The 18,664-nt window shown below is 31.7% G+C and overlaps 1 protein-coding gene across 2 annotated transcripts in view; it reads left to right on the top strand.

The window, feature by feature from the left end:
• Positions 1 to 12,465, top strand: part of LOC142327677 (uncharacterized) — a 41,775-nt gene extending 29,310 nt beyond the window's left edge. For both annotated transcript variants that reach the window (XM_075370915.1, XM_075370916.1), the window contains exon 2: positions 11,490 to 12,465. In XM_075370915.1, coding sequence (XP_075227030.1) covers positions 11,509 to 12,366 — 858 coding nt within the window. In that variant the 5' untranslated portion in view covers positions 11,490 to 11,508 and the 3' untranslated portion in view covers positions 12,367 to 12,465. The remainder of the gene's footprint in view (positions 1 to 11,489) is intronic.
• The last annotated feature ends 6,199 nt before the right edge of the window (positions 12,466 to 18,664 follow it).

Below are 18,664 nucleotides of genomic sequence, written 5' to 3'. Positions count from 1 at the left end.
TTTAGAATGTGTTTTAACTTACAATTGGTATTCACGTGCGTATATTGATGATCAAATTCATCCTTTTTCACCAGATGTTGATATTGATCATATTCGAAAAGTTCAACAAGATCTTCAAAGAAAAATAATTAAGAATTTGGCTGCAATTAATCACATTCAAAGCACTAAAACTTGTGCTCAAAATGTAGCAATAATGGTATTTAGTCAAGAAAAATCAAAACGCCCCTTATTTAGAATAGCACTTCAGCGAGCTATGGGAAATTTCTGCAAAGTCATTTTACCTCATAATTAATTTATAATTAAATCTGCCTAGTATAAACATTAAATTAAAAATTAAAAAACTATAAAAAAATGTATAATAATAGTAATAATAAATTTTTGTAGGTTTAGAAGAAAATATACTATTTTAAATAATATATGGAGAACTGAATTATAGTGAAACAATAAACTGAAGTTTTATTTAAGATGAAATGATCAAATCGCAAATTTTATTTTGCAATAAAAGATGAGAACCGTAATCTAGAAAATAAAATACTGATCAGATTCTTTGTTATAAAGTATATCATATTATACATACCTCTAATTTTGTCCCGTACAAAACTGACTAGTAATGATATTTAATGTAGTTTAGTTCATAATTGCATTCATTCATTTCACTTTCTGAGTCACTAAGCAGTTTTTCAACATGACTTCTGTATGTAATCTAAAACAGTAATCTAAAACTTAATTAACCTGAGATCTGAGTAAATAGGAATTTCAAAATATTGGTTCGATCCTATTACCCATAGTTAGGTTCTCTCACCTGATGAACTTTCTGGTTCATTTTACAATCTCCATTGTTTCTTGTGCGATATAGTAAAGCAGACACCTTCCTGCACGCTTTTTATTTGAGTGGTTGATGTATGTTGTAAACTACTGAACCGGTAGCAGCAGTTTAGTCTTGCTTTTGCAACAGAGAATGTTGTAATTGTGTTAATAAAGTTATTTTAATGGTTGTTAAGATTATTTCAATTTTATTAAAGTTATATAACTTTAAATTTATAACAGGGATGTGTTATTCATCTATCCCTAAATGTTTTCTGTTTTTACCATAATGCCAAATCTGAGGGCAATATGCCATGAGATACAAGCCATGCTCAAGAGTAGTCACATCTCATGCTATGTGACTTAATAGAGATTATCTATTTTTTCTTCATCTAAATCGAATAAATCATATACAGTAATATAAAATAATTTTACTGCTCGAATCAGACCACACAAGGAGCATGATTTCTTCCCTTCTTTACAGCCATTAACCCAAAATTTTAGATTCTTTAATTTATTTTTTCTCCTTCATTTTTTAAACTTCACTGAATAACCAACAAATAAAGCCAACTACTAGGTGAAGTGATAACCTATCTATCCAGAAACTCATGATAATTATTTGATGGCAAAATTATGAGCGCAGAAATACAAATCGTGATTTATAGGTAACCTCATTAGGTTTATGCTTGAATACAATTTTTTAATTTGTTCTACCTAGAATTTCTCTTAATCCAAGCAAGTAAAAAGTAAAATCTAGTTTTCAAAAGATACATTCTAACTAGAATTTTACGTGTCTTTTTAATAAAAAAACATACAATATTTTTTTTATCTCACAACCACACAACTTCTTGTAAACATTCACTGTTTATTTTTATTCAAACTGAATATAATTTATAAAATATAATTAATATGATTTCATAGCATTGTGGTTTTTTATTCGTGCTACTGATTACAACCTTCTTGTGATTGATATCTGCAAGTAATACACATAACAAATATAACAACTCAGTTTCTACGTTGTGAATGAGCAATATGCACATAGATCTCATGATAAACCTAAATAGATTTTACAGTTAATTACTTTAATTCCTAACGAAAATGATTACCTAACAACTAACTAAATGTCTAAAAAATCTTTAATCATACCATTTTTTTTACAGTTAATGATAGAATTACTGATGAATGAATTAAATGCAGTTCTTAATTATATAATCCTGTTGTCTTATATTTTAATCAGTATTAATTATATTCTGCTTTTTAATGAATAAAATGTTTCATCGACAGGTAAAGTGTGCTTGCAGTAGTTCAAAATGCTTGAATAATTCATTATACACAGTAATCATTAGAATAATTAGAGACTTTATTAACTTACAGGACCATTATTTATTTACATGTAACCATATTCTAAAAAAGAATTATGAGAAAAAAATACAGGTTAACACTTTTACCAATATATCATCGTAAATTATCATTCTGGATATCATCTGCAGTGCTACATTACAAACCATCTTTTTTACTAAATGCATTCCTGATTTTGTTATATACATCCTTCTGTTTGCTTATGTCACTAATATATCAGCACCTATTTAGATATAGTTACATGTAGTCTGGCATTCTGCTGTTACTTTTACTATTTCATAGTGATCTTGCTGAATTTTAATTCTCAAAATCTCTTTTCCAAAACATGATATTCATACAAACCTAGATCATACTCATTTTGAAATCTGTAAAGTTGCCAAAGAATTATGAAGTCATCCATTTTCATATTATAACTTAACTGCATTTAATTGTTTCTGTGGTATTTTTGTACAAATAAACTAAGTTTCTTTTCAAAGTTTCCTAGATGATTCAGTATACTGATTGAAGTTGATAGTTGTCCAACAACTGAAGAAATCAAATAGAATTATTTGTTATTGTCCTTAGACACCAGTTATCATAGTTGTTTTAATGAGATCTGAATTTTTAATTTTTAAAATTTCTTTGGTCTGTACGAAGTGGAGTGCTGCTCACCATGGATTAATTCTTGACTTCATACTTCTGTGCCCAAGTGTTATCATGAGGGCAAATATTCCAAGCAAAAAGTTCTTATAAGTTTGAAATCCAAGTTAAGTCCTGACCCCCATAGGGGAAGACATATTCCACCATCCCCTCTGTTCCTAGTTCTTATGGGCTTTACCAGAGGTCATCTTCAAAACCTCGGCTTTTGACATATTCCAGTTTGCCTCGGCCAGGATGCCACCAATGTAAATGCCACAAGTGACATTCCCATCGGTGTACTATGATTTAATGAACTAAAAACAAAACACATCTTACAAAGTCTTAAGTAAGACTGAAAGGACTTAACGAAACAAAGGAACTGAACTACCTAACCATAAAACAAAAAAGTGAGTTAAACACACAATGCAGAACATAAAAATATTACATAGAACAATTAACACAGTAACACTGAAACAAAACAAAATAAAGGGCAAAAACAACAATAAAAACATAATTTATAAAACAAACCATCAACAAAAACAGAATATAAGAGAAATCCAAGCACGGCTCTAGATCCCCACAACAATCCTCTCCTTTGCCAAGTACACTATAAACCTTTCCACTATTGTCCATTCAGCCTGGCTCCTCCAGTTTACACAGAGATCCAACGCTGACCCGATAAGATCAAGCCAACAGATGGTCTCTGTGTGCATTAACTCGTACTTCAAGCACTCATAAAAAACATGGTAGGTGTCATCCAATTGTCCACACTGAGGACACATCCCAGAATCTAACAGGCCGAATTTCTACAGTCTGTCCCTAAAAGCACTATGGCCGGAAAGAAATTGCATCACATATTTATTAGGGTGTACCCAAGAGATGTCCCACAAACCAACATTTGAAAAGAGATCATGCATATAACACCCACCCTCTGTCTCATCCTACCCAGCCTGCCACAAGGCATTGCCATGTTGTTCAATTTCTCAAACTTTATCTGAAGTCAGCTCACCAGACTTCTTAACAACATACCGCTGCTGCTTCTCAGACATAATCAGGTCTATCAATTTCACAACTGCAATCACCAAGACTGCCTCCCGTGAAATAGTATGGTAACCACTCGTTACCATGAACAATATTAGGCATTGAGCCCTTAATAATATGTCCTGATAACTTTTATATTTTAGCCTATCTGCCCAAACAGGCGCTGCATATAGCATAATAGACTCACACACACCCTTATATAGCGAACTCTGGGTCTTGAAGTTAAGGCTCCAATCAGGATTAATCACACATCGTATTCTAAAAAAAGGCACCACAGGCCTTCTTAGAGATGTATTGAAGGTGATTCTTAAACTGCAATTCCTCATCTAGAAACACCCTGAAGTACTTTTAATACAGAACATACTTGATACGCTGGCCTGACATCGAAACACATCCTTGCTGACTCACTGCCAAATGGCCTTTGAGTAGCATCATTGTGGCCTTCTCCAGACTGAATATCATCTTAAGTTGATGACTGCATAGCTTGAGTGGCTCGGAGATCAACCTCCCACCACGAGCTTCCTTTGACCAGCAGGAGCCCATCGTTAGCATAAGCCACGATGCAACACCCAATGGGCAACTTCAGCTGCAGTTGAGAATCAAACTCCACCAGGATATACCCCACCCTGGGTACATCCCTTAGACAGCATCTTGCCAACCTCATGACTGCCCTTGCGGAGCAGCACATCCTGATGACTGAAGTAACTTTGCATAACTTGCAATTCACTTGCAAGTTGGTTATGTAGCAGAAGGCCACCATAAATTATTAGATTCTCTGGAAATGTGCAGAAAAATCCCCAGGACATATTCCATCTCACTGGTCATTACCACACTCATCACATAAAGTATGGCATTTTCAGTACCCTTTCTGGGATGAAACCCATTCTGATTCTCCATCAACAATCTTTGCGAGGTTAACCTCTCATTTATACACAGATACAGAACATTTTCAAAAAACTTACCAATAACCAGAAGCAACGTCAAGGGACTATACAAAGAAATAACGGCTGGATCCTCATTGCCACCTCTTTAAACAACAATTTTACAATCCCCTTCTTCTAACACACAGAAAAGTATCCTTCAAACAACAATTTATTGAAAACTCATGTGACCACTCTCACACTCACCCCAACCAGGCGAACAAGAATCTTCGCTGTTCGAAGCACACCCTGGGGCCTTGCCCTAGGCTGTTCATCAAAGTCTGGGGCCTTCCCCTACCTAAACTACAGATATCTTGACACAAGTCAGCCTCGGTAATCTCCAAGGATACTGCACCCCCACGGAAGGAACTGAGCACCTGCAGATGGTATACGGACTCAACAGCTACACTATCATGAAGTAGTAAATCGTCTAGTAATTTGTGTAAAATTTCAGAAGTATCCAAAATGATAACAAACCGGATCGAGAGAGCAGACAGAAGAACGTCCTTTCATTGTTTGTGTCCGAAGACCCTATATACTATACCCCAGGGATCCCTGTTCCCCTGCTCATGAACAAAGGAATGCCAGGAGTCCCTTTTCGCAGTCCGCACTTTATGAAAGAAACAAGATCTCAGATCCCTAAATTCAGCGACAAGGACTGCCCATCAATGCATTTCACCTTCACGTTGAGAAGCTCTCTGAAAACAACAAACAGCCCTCTTCATGACTGACAGTTCCCTATTCCACCATGATGCAATCCTCTCTCGACCGGATATTTGGGAAATTAAACACTCAGCGACATCAATAAAAGCCGCTGACAAACCAACTGCCAGATCTTCTAAATTCAAGAAATCTAGACTCTGATCCAAAACTCGGAGCCTGGAAGAAAGAAAATCAACAAATTTCTTCCAGCAGGGTCGTTTCCTGCACAGGTTTCCTTCCTTTTTCCTGTTTAGCTTCTGGGAATTACCGTCAGGTATTACTTCAGAAAGTGAATGAGGATGATGTGTATGAGTGTAAGTGAAGTGTAGTCTTGTACAGTCTCAGGTCGACCATTTCTATTTCTATTTCAGTTACAAACATTGGCAGGGATAAACCTACCAACAGTAACATCGATGTTTGTTCTACCAAACTATCGACACTCATCTACCATACCTACATAGGTGGGCAAGTCACCAGGTATGTTATATACCTGTAAATCATGCTGGGCTAAAAAGCCCTCTATTAATTCACCACCATCATCGGTGAAACCACTACGCTACAAAAGCACTACGCTACATTCACATCTGCACCTATAAGGATTGGACCAGTGCCAGAAAATTGTAGGATTTTATCCCAGACTCAAGACAATGATCAGCTCGATTCCTATACTGGAAATATGAACTGGCAACATAAAAATGCAAGTTCTGAACACATGCACAACCGCATGATGACTATTCGAGAGCTATCGAATAAAAACACAATCAAGTTCCCCTCTGCACAAAATAGCAGACATATTTTCAGAACCGCAATAGAACTTTTTCCAATGAGAAAAACCTGGCAGATCACTGGATACAAGTGGATGCTGCAGCAAAACAACATCCAATCCCCCACATAATGCAATCTCTCCAAACTCAACCCCAAGTTAAGTCCTCCTCACACCCAAAAAAAAGCAGTATGACAATTGTAACTGGACATCAGTCTGTAATTCTGAGCTTTAATAAACAAATAAATAAAACAGGCCAAGTTTCTAAACACAAACTATTTTCTCTCAACATCTTACCGGCAAATCATTGTAATCATTTGCAGGCCACCTGACATATTATTTTATACCAGGGATATGAATAATCTTAACAGTTACAGCTAAGTACTTTTACAATCTCTTATATAGTGATAATCCAGTTAACTATGATTTGCAATTATGAAGACAGATGGTACAATCGTGAATCATATAATCATACAGTGTATTATAATAATAATAATAATAATAAATTTTTCAGTGTATTGGAATTCACCCAAAAAATATTCTGCATGCAAAACTTACTGATAATTTTCACACTTAAGCCAAATAATTTTCAGATCTTCACTTAGTAAGTCATAAGTAATATGACACCCATGTTTAAATTTAATTGTAACCTTTGTTTTCTTACACTAGATCATAAGTAGTATTGAGTAGAGACTACACCTTCAGTCAAATAGGTATTGTATCTCTAGAGAAATAGTTCGTTGTAACCTATGCAATGGACTATTTTTCAAGATAGAAGGTAAATTAATTTGATTCTTTTCATTTTTCATCTAAATCAGTAGCCAGAGTTACTTTCTCTCAGAATAATGATAAACACAACACAGCTAGTTCCTGTAGTGAACAGTGATGATGCTACTTCATTTCTATTTTAGTGGGCTTGTCATGCTGATGTACAGTAGTAGTGTGACAGTTTGGCTCATTGAAGAAGCAACATGAAAACATTTTATTTTGCATTTCCCTTAGTAAGCTTGGGATAAGATACATGTTATCTTTAGACTGACTAAACCAGTTTTCAGAATTGACAAGTTACTCTTGAAACATATTATATTCAGGCCATCTACAACCTTCTTTATTATGGCATCTAACTTAAATACATTTATAGAAATAAAAATAATTATTTCTTATAAATGTAGTAATGTATGAATCTAGTTGAAACATCAGTTATGTTCACCGACTCGAATAACATGATTCATTCTTAATGTTATTAAAATATTTTTTTTCATAAATGATATACATACGGTAGCAAATCAATTATTTCAATGAGAGCTTATCATTAAACAGAGAAAAGTTTCTGATAGACACATTTAAATTATAATTATCAATATTTTATATTTTCATTAAAAATTTTTACAATCAGAAAATTAGTATTAATTTTTTAATGTATAATTGCATAGCCTTAATGAAAAAGTTTTGAAATAACCACAAGTTATCAATTGCTTTAACTGATCTTTAACTAAACAAATTGAATTATTTTAATCGTTTATTTTTCCACAAATTCTCAAAATTGTAAAGATAATTTACAAGTTTCTGATATATGAAGTTGGCACCAAATACTAACATAGTTGAAATTTTCTAAAAATCACTATTATTCAAATAGATACAATAAAAACACACATGCTGAGATTGTAAACTTAATGTACTGGTTTTACTAATAAAAACTCTCAGTATATTCTTTGATTCCATATTCCAAGTTGCAAACAATTATCAAAAACATAACTCTGGGGCAAAAAAAAAAAAATGCATTGCTATTATAATTACTAATGTTACTATTAGTAAACACAAATTGCTTAATTGCTTACATGACAAAGTCAGTTTACAACAATGCAAATCATAGTTATGATTTCTGCATTTATCATATTGTTATCTTAAGTAGGTTTGAATTTGTCTACTTAACAGCTTGAGACAATGCAAAAACTTGTTTCACATAACTAGTAAATTTTTTGAAGTTATTTTCAGTTTTCTCATTTTTACGCAAAATAACATTTATGTAGTATTCATAATAAAGCACAAAACTAAAATACTTAAAATCGACAATCTGTTTTTTATTGCTATAAAACACATAACATTTCAATTATTTGTGTCTTTTTTACATTACATTTTTCTAATAATGGTATGAAAATATTTAATTCCAATGTTAATTTGCTTTATGCTGGTTTTCTACAATTGTTTTGTCATATTTCAGTATTCAAAGATTAGTTATATTTTATATTTTCATTTAATATTTCTTGCAAATCATCAATTAATATAATTTCTTAATAAACCATTTCTGTAATAGAAATCCCAGATCTTTATTTTAAGAGGCTGGATATTATCTTATAAGAATCACATGATATATAGAAATCATGATCAGAAAGCACCTCAGCAGTTCTGATAAATTAGACCTATCATTGATTCCATATACAGAAGGAATCAAATAGGTCCTTATATTATAGCCAGCAGCAATAACTAAGTGGCCCTTTAGGACTAGAAAATTATATTAATCTAGGAGTCATACTGAGAAAAATTTTGCTGGTCTTTAAGAACAATTTTACAATATTGGCAGTATATATGCAAATGTACAAATATCTTGTGATTGAATTGTGTGCAATACTTCAAGATTCTGATATTTACTCTTTAACATAAGTTTATGGTATACATTTGACAAATCTACTTAGAAGATTCTTTTTTTTCTGTAAAATTAAACAAACTTTAGGATGTTTCATGAAACGAATTCAAGCACAATTAATACTTGATAATTATATTATTTTCAGCTCTCTAAGGGTGAAAATTTACTATTTAAGGTGTACTACATTTTTTCTTTTATAAATTATAATCTATAAAGGTTATAATTATCAACTAATATTAATATTTTCACTACTCAGTATTTAATTTATTTATAGAAGTAACTATTTTCAAAAGTTATTCCATATTCAGATTGTGTACTTATAGGAATTACTAGAATATATTTTATAATTTGCTCAAATAAATTATCATGTACATTTCAATGCAGTAAAAAATTATAATAATTAAATAAAAATACTACTAAGAGAACAAAACAACAATAATCTCAAGAAAGAAAGAGATATAATCTGGTTGCTAAAACTACATACGCTTAGATCAAGTAATATTCCAGAAGTTTCCAGTCAAAATGTAGAGTAGTTTTGTTGAATTGAAGCAGTAGTCTCCTTTGTTTATGAAATAAATGTGCTGTTGCTTATTATATCCCTAGAACACTATGCCAAAATGTGTTATCAGAATCTAGTAAAAGAATGGTAGCCAGAAAACAGTATCTAGATGCCAATAGCATTAAAACATAACTAGTCCTCCTGCCTCAGTAGAAGGTTTATCTCCTCCATGAAAAGGCAAGTGCTGATCTCCTGCAATATGTCAATACTCATTACAATTTATTTACATAAAATGTATTAAATCATACTGTTTACATAAAAAGTATTAAATCACGCTGTTTACATAAAATGTATTAAATCATGCTGTTAGCAAGTGTGCACCACTAAGTATGCTCAAATTTGGAGTTGTCAGGTTAATTGCAGTCTTACAAGTTACACTTTCAATCAGTTTTAGAAAAGAATAATCCTAACCAATAGTAGTGACATTACATGCTCAGAGAAAGTTTTTTGAGACTTTTTATTAATTCAGTATTTCATAATTTGTCTTTTTTAAATTTAATTTAGCTTGAACATATAAAAGTGTTTTTTTTTAAATTTTTTAATGAACAAAATTTCACTAACATTGATTACAAAGTAAACGTGACAGAAAAGTCACCTTTATGCTGTTCAGAAGGATCTTATTAACAAATTGATCTTGATTATAAATTTAAATATTTAAAAGAATTTTTCAAAATACTTACACATCTATATAAATTATAAAGTTTTCATTTTAACTTTTTATTATTCAATAAAATTAAAAAATAAATATTTACCCTTAATCCAGTTAATCTTTACCTAGCAATTGCCAAATCATGACAATAGTTTTACTTACAAACTTATTCATATACCAAGCTATTCATAATTTAAAGCCTTATCCACTGTAACGCAATTAGGAAGAATAATGCCAGAACAATTATTACATATTATCAAAATCGCTATCAGCTTGCTCCATATATATATATTGTAATTTCTTTGTACACTTCTTTACAAGCTTGTAAGAGCTATGGTTATGCCACTAACATGCTTCAAGTTTAGAACAGTTTAACCGTTTGTGTAAACTGAAATTTATAAACTGAAGAAATATTGTTATATTTCACACTTTACAAATGAAATTAAATTAAAAAATATATCAGTAGTTCTAATAACTGGATCATCAGTTACCCTTGTTTACTATACAGTATATTTAAGATTCACTATTAATTAATCGTTATCAGTTATAAATCAAATTACAGTAATAAGTTTTAATAATTTTATGACTGTATTGCTATCGAACAGACTTTCTGAAGTATTACTATTATTTTACATGTTGGCAACTATTTTATGTTAGTGCTTATATATTTCCATGTAGCAGGAACAACTGTTACTGAAATCTATTGTCACCTAAATCCCTAGGACATATTATTTCTGAAATGAATCACTCATCCTTCTAAGCTACATGTAAATTAACAGCACATCCTGTTATCGGCATGTTTAATTGTTGTTTCCATTAAAATAACCACATTAGATATGTCTATATTGTGTAATCTATCTGTGTTAAAATAAACCTACTTGATTCAAGCAATTTAATTTTTTTATATTATTCCACAATTATTTTATATAATTACTTTAAATTTGTATAAATCATTAAACTATTTGGATAAATAATATTTGATTCGCTTGCATTTGTTAATAAAACTAATGTTCATCTACCTCTTGCTAAGTACATAATTCAAAAATATATTTGACCTTAGTTATCATCATAGTTATCATCACACTATAGGTTATTATACTTTTAAATTGGATAACTGGTAAAATATAAATATTATTTGTTGGATTAAGTAATGGCCTGCACAAAATTTCATTCCTTGTAAAACAACTTAAATACATAATTCAGAATTTCTGGGAATTTAAATAAAATGCAATGCAGTCAAATTAACTGAAAAATGCATTTATTTTGTTATTTGTATAATACTGCTGAAGCAGTTTGAGGAACAGAAAGGTTTTATCAAAATTTTAATAACAAACATAAATATGATTTATGGATAATCTGTTTTTTTATAACATTAATTTTGTTAATTTAATAAAAAAAAATGCTATCACAATAATATATTTACATTTCAGGTGATAATTTTTTGCAATTATGAAATACATTTACTACAAGTTAATATCAGTAGTATTAATAATAGAAATATTTATAAATGCAGAAGTAAGACAGAGGTGTGAAGTTACAGAAATCACGGATTTTCTCTCTACCACAACAAAGAAATTTAAGCTATTTAAATCAGATGCAAGTTTTTTAAGAGCGCTTTATCGTTTTGTAATTGTTCGTTACAATCAAACAATTGAAGAAGCTCGCTATAAGTGGCGTAATGGAATAAAAATTCCAATCCCTAAGGGTAGGTATGATGAGATACTAAAAAATGCTGAAAGACAATCTCAAAAAAAAGAATATATAGAAAGAAATATTCTAGCTAATGATATCGTTCAATATATGAAGGATGTAATCAAAGCAAGTACTTTAATTGAATATTCATTGATATCTGACTGGAATGCTAACAATGTAACAGTAGATGGTATAACACCAGATGGACCAGGATTAAGTTTGTCAGAAATATACGCCAAGCAGGATGAAGTTCAACCAGACATTGTAGAAAGATTTGCTAGGATTGCTGATTTAAGGAAAGAAGTATACTGTGGTGATGAGGTTGGTAAAGAGGCAAATGATAAAAAATTAAAATTGCCAGGACATCTTTTTAGAATCGCATTGGAAGTTTCAATGTCTCATTTTTGTAAGATTTATATAGCTCACAAATCACCACATGAACCTAGAAGTACTAGAATAATCTCAGTAAAAAAGATGTATAGAGATAAAGCAAAAAAATATGCCATACCTCTATTTATAAATGAAACTACTACGCTTTCAATTGAGAATGCTACTTCTAATCGAGTTAATGAAGAAGAATTAGATTCTTCAAATTCATCTTTTGTCTTAGAATAATCTTTTATTATTATTTTTTAAGTAACACTTACCATACTTTTTGTTTATTAGTACTCGTAACTCTTCTGCTTGTTCATTTTTGTTTCTGTTTGTATTAATCAGTGTTCAATTATTTTGTTTCTTAAGATATATGTTGTTTTCATTTTTTAAATTATATAAATGAAGATGAATATTCATTATAATCTAATTCTATAATCAGCTCACTCTAAGTCTATAATCAACTCAACATACACATATTCAATAATCTTTTACACAGGAATTTAATAGAATTTATGAAAATAATTTCAAAATGAGTAAATAAAACTTCACAAAAAAAATTAAAATAATAATTCTCTTTTAAAATTTGACTTTTTGAATAGAGACCGTAAGACCATTAAGAGACCATAAGTTACCCATAGTTATTTGCATTTAACTTAGACCCGACTTCTAAAAGTAAAACTTTTAAAAATTGAAAAAGTATGATTTTTAGTTTTTACAGCGTTGTTTTGAAATCTGTTTTTAAGTTTATTTTATTTTATATTATTAGTCTTATTTTTATTTAAAATATGAATAGATCTATAAAAACAGTGCCTGCATAAAAAAAATAAAAATGATTATCATAAGAAATACACACAAGAGACTGGCATCTGATAAATGTTAGAAAAAGAATCCAGAAACAATGTAAAAGTTACTGCTGCACAGACAGGAGTTAAGATTCTCTGGAATATGTGTATGTGTATCAATCTGTTTAATATAAAATTATTTTACAAAATATCTTCAAATTATCTTTTTCAGGCAATATAGTTTTTTTTATTTAAAGCATCTTCTTTTAAATTATTGAAAAACATTTACAAGAGAATGCAAAAGGGGCTGCTTTTCTTAAGACCAGTGCGTAATGCAATTATATATTTCTTAATGGTTGTTAAGAATTTAACAGTTAATTGTGGCCAATATACATATCTACTGATGCCAATTAAAAGGAAAAAATCAAGCTATTAAGACCTTTATTTAACTTGATGATTATAACTAAAATTATGTTGCTCAGTGTTTAGGAAAATAATTCCACTATAAATTAAATTATAAAATGATTAATTCTAAAAATAGTAAATATTGAAAAAGTTAAGGGGAAAGTAGGGCATATTATCCAGATAAAAGAAACAGCCATTCTGTCAAAAAGGTAATTTGTTTTAAAAATAATATTAGTTTTCAGCTAAGATTTTAAGAAAAAGTCTTAGCCAAAGGGATCCAAGATATCAGATAAAAGGAGGAAAGTTACCTTAAAAGAGAAAATATTGAAAGAAGAGAAAAGGCCAATACACACTGACATAACTTGATCTAACATATCCCTAGGCGGGTGAATTCAAAATAAAAAAAACAACCTCAGAAGCAAAGTATAAGACTATTAACAATCACTACTAAATAGTAAGAAAAAACTAAGACCTGAGAGAATCAGAATTAAATGAATCAAAATAGATTTTTAAAAAATTATACGCTCTAAAAGGGTAATTAGATTTTACTTCGCTAGAAAATATTCTAGTGTTACTTGAAAAAATTTGAAGTGCTATTGATACCATACCGACTTAGTGGTATAAAGAAAATATCATAAATACTCCCAATTACATTAATTACTACTACATAAAATGATAAGTTCTAACTACAACCATATTATTAAATATTAATTCATTATTCTTGTCGGTACTGTTCATGAGGAACAAAAATAGCCTTGAGTCTTGGTTTATCCTTACTTCTGCAGACTCTGTTATTAATCTGGCTGAATTCATTAATGTACACGTATCACAGTACTTTGTTTGTGCTCTGTTTATATATATATATATATATATATATATATATACATATATTTTATTATTATTATTTTACTGTGTAAATACAATATATTTAATTCAATTCAAAGCTTACATTATAGTTAAAAAAAAAATCATAAATCCTATCCATATAAATGCTCATGTAAGTAATAATAAAGTAAATTAAATTAATTTAATTTAGATTTAGATGTTTGTGGTTATCATCAAAACCTTTAATTTATACCAAATTTGTAAATGCAAAACAAAATTAATTTGTTAAAATTAAAATGTTGAACTCGTGAGTCATGCACACTGGTTAAAGCAACCGTTTCTTTTTATACACTGATATCATCCTGATTACTCAGAAAAAGACATCTCTCAGCCTTGTTCTTGCCTCATATCAGGATGCCACCAATGCAAATGCCACATGTGACACTCCCATCAGTGTACCTACTAGATAATCTTTAAAAAAGTCTTTAACAAGACTGAATAGGCAACTAAAAAGAACTGAAATCACAACTACCTCTACCTACCCGAAATAGGAAAAAATTTCTTTCAGCATGCAACATTAATACAAAACATAACACAAAAAGAAGAAACAATAATAAAACATAAAATCAAGAACAACTTAAACATAAACCATAAGACACAACAAAACAAACCTTAGGATAAGGAAAATCCAAGCGGAACCCTATAGATTCCTTCAGCAATCCTTTTCCTTGACAAGTAAATGATGAAATTCTCAACGATCGCCCACTCGGCCCAGTCCCTCCAGTTTATACGGAGATCAAACATCAACCCGATAACATCGAGCCGACAAACAGTCTCCATTAAGTCTCTCATTAGTATTAGCCTTTCCACCCAAACAGATACCGTATATAGTATAATAGTCTGGCACATGCTCTTATATAGAATACTCATGATCTTATTATATTGAATACTCAAGACTCCAATCAGGATTAATCACACATCATATTTAAAAAAAGGCACTACAGGCCTTCTCAGAGACGTATTGAAGGTGCTTCTTAAACTGTAATTCCTCATCTAGAAGCACCCCGAGGTACTTTTGATCCAGAACATACTGGATATGCTAGCTTGACATCGAAACACATAATTGCCGACTCACTACCAAATTGCCTTTGAGTAGCATCATCATCCGGGCTGAACGTCATCTTAAGTTGATGACTGCATAGCCAAAGTATCATGTAAGCTTAAGTGGCTTGAAGTTCAACCTCCTTCCGCGAGCATCCTTCAACCAGCAAGAGCCCATCTTCAGCATAAGCCACACAATACAACACCCGCTGAACAACTTCAGACGTAGCAGAGAATCAAACTCCACCACCCACAATAAAAGACCTAACACACTGCCCTGGGAACATCCCTTGGACAGTGTCTTGCCAACCTCATGGCTGGCCTTGCAGAGCAGCACATCCTGATGACTGAAGTAACTTTGCATAACCTGTAATTCACTCACAGTACATTCTTTCTTCTGTATTTGGTAAATGGCAGAGGGCCACCACAAATTATTAAATGCTCCGGAAATGTCCAGGAAAATTCTCAGGACATATTCCACCTAACTGGTCGTTACCACACTATCACATGAAGTATGGTGTCCTCAGTACCCTTTCTGGGGTGATACCTGTACTGATTCTTCATTAATAATCCTTGCGAAGTCAGCCTCTCATTTATACGCAGGTACAGAACCTTTTCAAACACCTTACCAATAACTGGCAGTAACGTCAGGGCCTATATGACAAACTAACAGAGGGATCCTTGTTGCCACCTTTAAACAACAATTTTACAATTCCCTTCTTCCAACACACAGAAAAGTAACCTTTCAAACTACAATTTATTGAAAACTCATGTGACCACTCTCACACTCACCCTAACCAGGTGAACAAGAATCTTTGCCATTATTCCATCCAAGTTTGGAGCCTTACCCCTACTTAAACTACAGATATTACTGACACACCTCGACCTCGATAATCTCCAAGTACATGCAACCCCACAATACTGAGCGACCTCATGCCGCACCCATAGATGGTATGCATCTCTCCAACTTCACTCTCCTTGGGCAGTAAATCGTCAAGTAATCTGTGAAAGATTTCTGATGTGTCTGAAATCACACTAAACCCGGTTGAGAGAGCAGACAGAAGAACGTCCTTTTGTTGTGTATATCCCAAGATCCTATATATTACTCCCTAGGGATCCTTGTTCCCCTGCTCATGCACAAAGGAACACCAGGAATCCCTCTTCGCAGTCTGGCCTTTATGGAAATAATGAGATCTCCGATTTTTATATTCAGCAATAAGGACCGCCTGCCGTTCTGGATCACCCTCACACTGAGACACTCTCTGTAAATGACAGACAGCCCTCTTTAAGCCTGACAATTCGCTACTCCACCACGGTGCAAGCCTCTCTTAACTGGAACTACAGGGAACTGAACACTCGGCAGCATCAATGAAAGCCGTTGACAAACCCACTGCAAGTCCTCCAAATCCAAGACATCCAGACTCCAATCCAAAACCAAAACCTGGCCGAAAGGAAGTCAACAAATTTTCTTCAATCTGCTGTCTGTACAGGAAACGATGAAACTGTTGGTGGCTACTTAAAAGTAATAATAATAATGCAGAACGATTAATAATACAATAAAAATAGTAATAGATGATGAATTGCTCTGATAAGATGGACTGCCGTTGTTACCATAAAATATTAATTATTATGCTAAATACTTTTGAATATGTTTTTAAAATAGTGTAAGTACAAAACTTTCAAGATAATATTTTATTTAATAATAAAATACTAATAACAATAATAATAATGTATGATGATGATTTTGTTTTATTAAGTATGTATGAAATATGCAGCTCCTGGTCTGCTAAAACTGTAATGATATTTCATAAATGAATTAGTCAGCCGAGCGAGGCCAGGGCTATAGTTGGTGCCTCAACCACAGTACATGTCCTTGTTTTACTCGAAACATATGAAATACCTTGATAAATAAATACTGCATACTCTCAATTTGCAACTGTTCATTTTAACAACCTTTATTTTCTAAAAATAAGGACTTGATGGGTCATACAAAGAAATATTATCTATTTTCCACATTCTTGTAATGATACTATAGCACTCTGTTTTCATTATTTCCATTAGCCCAAACTCCTACCAACTGAATTAACAATTCAACATTACATTAATCATTTCATTCTCATTGTATATTATTCCCCAATATAGTATTGTCACATGTTTGCGGCTCAATCAGGATATTGAGAGACTAACAATTAAGAATGTTTATATAATTACTATTTATTAATTTAAGAGCATCAAGAATAAGGCAAATCAATAATAATAACAATAATAGTGAATAACAACAACAATAATAATAAATGTCAATATAATAAATAAATTACATACAAAATAGAATTTCCAACAAGGACAGGATTTATTTACAGATAGTTATGTCATAAAAATCAAAATTCATTCCCATTGATGAAAGACATTATAGTGACCGCTAATATTAACACCTTAAACAGCTAGTAATGCATTAACTACCAGATAAGACAAGTCTAAAGTTATTCTCTACAAATACCTTTTCTGTTTAAAATAGAACTACCCTAACAATTTATGAATGAATTAATACTTTTTACCTTTCACTAATTGCCTGTCAGTAAGTCACCGAACACATTAATATGCATTCACTTGTCCACATTGTAATACTTGTGACCTCACTTCAATCATGACGAACACAACTAGCAGCACTACGCTTATACTCACTAAATACTCCCTTCTTACTGACTTTATCCCTTGTCCAAGCAGTCTTAGATACCCTGACTTGCTCAACCATCCACATTCCTTAACTGTTAAAATGTGAGAATTATCATCTGCACCTTTATATTTTCCCATAAATTCCTAATCTGGTCCAGTAACCCTTCTCATCAAAAAACAGCTGTTTGGAGGTGTGCCACTGCCAGTATTACAAAGAGCGATTGTTAAATGGGCTTTTTGTGCTGAGAAAAGGATTTCTTTTAGTCCCCTTCTGGATTCCTTTCATTGTTATTTTCTCAAACTCGCCATACTGGTCTTGTCACAGTATTTCTAAGAATCTAGTTTTACGGTAAGTATTAATAATTCTTAAAATATCCATTTTCTTTTAAAATACAAGATTTTATCTCTATATTTACAATATAGAATCAGTTTGTTAGAATAAAATTCATCATTTATCTTCACCTAAAGAAATTCAGTGAAGAAAGAACTTCCTCAGGCAAATCTTTTTTTTATTATAGGTTCAGTCATGGTCATATCCTATCCCTATTTTAAAAATGAACATTAGATGGATGAAATAATAGTGAAAGAACACCTGCCATTTACTGGGAATCAAATCCTAGACCAGCTGATCTATATACAACAAAATGGCTGCGTGATACTAAAGACTCAATTTACTCCCAATTTTCAGGAATTGATTAGATTTTTTTAATGGGGGTCTACCGTATTATTATAGCCTATCATAAACCTACACA

Source organism: Lycorma delicatula, chromosome 7 (assembly GCF_047948215.1).
Source record: "Lycorma delicatula isolate Av1 chromosome 7, ASM4794821v1, whole genome shotgun sequence".
Classification (NCBI taxonomy): Eukaryota; Metazoa; Arthropoda; class Insecta; order Hemiptera; family Fulgoridae; genus Lycorma; species Lycorma delicatula.
This window is presented reverse-complemented; position numbering and strand designations above follow the sequence as displayed.